Source organism: Phragmites australis, chromosome 22, assembly GCF_958298935.1.
Source record: "Phragmites australis chromosome 22, lpPhrAust1.1, whole genome shotgun sequence".
NCBI lineage: Eukaryota > Viridiplantae > Streptophyta > Magnoliopsida > Poales > Poaceae > Phragmites > Phragmites australis.
This window is the reverse complement of record NC_084942.1, coordinates 20096348-20099536: the sequence shown is the minus strand read 5'-3', so window position 1 is coordinate 20099536 and position 3189 is coordinate 20096348. Positions and strand designations below refer to the sequence as shown.

At 46.8% G+C, this 3189-nt stretch overlaps 1 protein-coding gene across 1 annotated transcript; it reads left to right on the top strand.

The window, feature by feature from the left end:
- The first annotated feature begins 753 nt into the window (after positions 1 to 753).
- LOC133904316 (uncharacterized) lies at positions 754 to 2527 on the top strand. The gene is made up of 2 exons (XM_062345784.1): positions 754 to 787; positions 882 to 2527. Exon 2 carries the CDS (start codon positions 901 to 903, stop codon positions 2458 to 2460), a length of 1560 nt encoding a protein of 519 aa, XP_062201768.1. The 5' UTR covers positions 754 to 787; positions 882 to 900; the 3' UTR covers positions 2461 to 2527.
- The last annotated feature ends 662 nt before the right edge of the window (positions 2528 to 3189 follow it).

The window sequence follows — 3189 nt, the reverse complement described above, 5'->3', positions numbered from 1 at the left end:
CTCATTTCATGTCGATGAAGACGTTACCAACGGACTTGATGACTACCTCGTGTAATTAGATATACAGTAAGTAAAAATATTGGAGACTTGGGTGATTTCCATTTCGCACTATTCTTGGTCAAAGTCCACTTATTCAATGTAGAAAACACTTGCATGCTCCAGCTGTCAAATGAAAATGAGACTCAATTTCCTCGGTGTTTCCCTCTATATTGCATCCCCCACTCTCGATATGCATAATAACTTCACTCTCTTCAGTTCAATATATGTATATATATACTTCTATGCAATTAAATCTTGGGGAAATTACAAATACAGGTCAATTAAAGTTGCAAGTAAAGTAGTTGCCTTTACCCCCATACAAATCTAATCTCATAATAAAATCCCCCACTCTCAGATTCTAACTTGATATCATGTTAACATATTTATCGTAATGTTACTTCACGTAGGCTACAAGCATGGAAAGGTGGAGATGGGGAAGGGTCAAATAATACACTAAAGTCCAATAAATCAAATGTGTTATTGCAATTTCCTCCACAAATTAGACCAAATAAGAAGTTTAGTAGGCCGTAACATGCAGTTAAACCCATCACAATCACTTACTTTCTATGCTATCAGCCTAAGTGTCGAGTACTCGAGGTCACATTAACATGACCTCAAGTGAGAACCCGGGAAATTTTGCAACAGGGTTGGACTTGTAGAGGTAGATATTACTTGCAGGGGTATTTGCAATTTAAATTGACTTATAATTAATGGATTATTTGCAATTTCCCCTTAAATCATACCACCGGTACTGTACTACGACTTCACTCACTCTTTGCAGCATCAACTGAGGATTTTACTATATTTTGTGTGTATATACTACTTAATTTCTTCCTGCGCAGGAACCCTAACTCCTAAGCAATGGCGGAGATGGTCCTAATTTCTGCGGTTGTTGAGGAGACACTAAAGCAGGCCGTGTCTGGCCTGATTGGCAAGCAGGAAGAGAGAACACCGGACGAGAAGGAGCAGCACATGGAGAGGCTGGAGATGGCGCAGATCAAGCTGGAGGCCGCGCTCGAGGCATCTCGCCGATGGCAGATCAGGGATGCGTCGCTGCTGCGCTGGCGCAGGAAGCTGAAGCGTGCAGCTCTGGAGTGCGACGACACGCTGCGCGAGTTCAAGCAGCGTGCCGTCCAAGAGGAAGAGAGAGAGAAGGAGGCGAGGAGCTCCTCCTTCCCCAGGCGCCTGGCTCATGCCACCAAGTCGCTCGTCACCGGTTTCTTCAGCCATGGCTCCGACTCGAGCGGCAGCTCCGCTGCTGTTCGAAGGTTCGAGTGGTTCGCCGACGGCGCCAGCGAGTTCCTGAGCTTCGTGGAGCTCGGCGGCACGCCACGCCGGTACACGCTGGTCGACCCTCTCATCGGGCGCCTCCTCTCCGGCCAAGAGCTACGGTACAGAGTTGTCCGGAGAAACCAGTACCATCTGTTCTGTGTGCGTCCCATTCGCCTGGACGACCGTGGGGTGGAGGCCAAGCTCCTCTTCGTTTCCGAAGACGATGAGGCGCCGGAGAAGAACCTGTGCCTAGGCTCCATACTGCGGCTTTCCGAGAGCACGGACATAGTTGGGACCATCGTCAAGTGCTTAGAGCTTCTGGTCACTCCCCATTTCAAGCCCACGGCTGAATCTGCTCGCAAGGAGATCGCCCAGCTGCCGACGCAGGACTTCTCGTGGGTGCCGTATGTTGAGTCCAGCCACAAAGAACACTGGAACAACATCCACAGCAGCCTGACCCAGTGGTTTCGCCCAAACCCACTGTGCTGCAAGCAGTGTGAGTGGAAACCCTCCGATAGCCGCAGCAGCAGCATCACACGCGCAATGAGACTGTCAGGTGTCTCCGATCTAGAACCAGTTATTGAAGTGTCCCTGCAGCGCTACATCCCACTCTCTGAGTACAGCATGCATCGAAGCAAAGCTGTTGAAGGTGAAAGCTCTTGTCTGAAGAATTTGCCACATCTGAAACTTGGGCTCCTCTTCTCCCCCCATGGCTCCTCCGAAGACCTGGTTCCTGCGGTCGAGAGCTCTGCGACTGAGGTGATCGACGGCGAGTTGCAGAGTGGTATGCACAAAAACATCAGCCTGGAGCAGCTGGACGAGTTCATGCTGCCTAAGGCAATCGACTGCCTTCACCGGAAGCCCGAGGCGACGTCGTATCAGATGTTATGGAAGTCTAAGCATGGAACTGCGTTCCTTCAGGTTGAGAAGACAGGCTTGAAGAAGATGCCACCGAAACACATTAGAGGCGTTGGGAGCAGAAGGTCGATGATCCAGCAACGCCGAGACCCCAAGCTAGAGAGATGGATACAGGTGGTCACAGACTTTCTCAATCTGTGGGTTTCACACGCACCTCCTAGGCTTCGGGGCTCCATCGTGGAATGGGTCAAGAAGGCGAATGAAATGCAACTACCGCGCCCGGCGAACTAGTCCGCCATGATAATTGTTTGAATATAAGACATGATAATTTCAATCCTTATTGTCCTCGTTTATTCAATGCGATAATTAACACTCTGAATTTAGATCGAAATGATTGGCAGATAATATGCATAGGTCAATAATATGGATTCATCGATTTTTGAGAAGCTGGATCGAGTTCGTATGAGTACCGAGTGGAAAACAAAGTACTCAAAAGTCAAGGTTGAGGTACTTGATCGGTCCTGATCGGATCACACCGCTTTATTGCTCGATACTGGGGCTTCCTGCTAGCTAGGCACACAACCACTTTTCAAATTTGAATTTGGATGGTTGATTCGAGATGGTTACTTTAATATTGTTACCAATATTTGGCAAAATGAGCATAGAGGGACCAATGCTATTGAAAAATGGTAGAACAAAATTAAAACTCTTTGATAATATTTGAGAGGTCAGACCAAACATACTTCTGATATTCTCAAGAAAGAAAAGCAACAACTTACTACAATGATAAATGAGCTAGATAAAAGGGTAGAGAATAATCGTTTAACGCCTAATGAACTAACATTTAAGCATTACCTTAATGAAAGGTTAGATCATATGCTAAGAGAAAAAGAGCTCAAATGGTACCAAAGAGCTAAGGTTAAACAACTGCTAGAGGGAGATAATAATACAAAATTCTTTCACCTAGTGGCCAATGGTAAAAATAGAAAGACAAGGATATACAAGTTGGAGCACGAGGAT

What these genes read in the sequence shown, in the direction of transcription:
- LOC133904316 (XM_062345784.1), top strand. Translation starts at nt 901, where the DNA reads ATGGCGGAGATGGTCCTAATTTCTGCGGTTGTTGAGGAGACACTAAAG.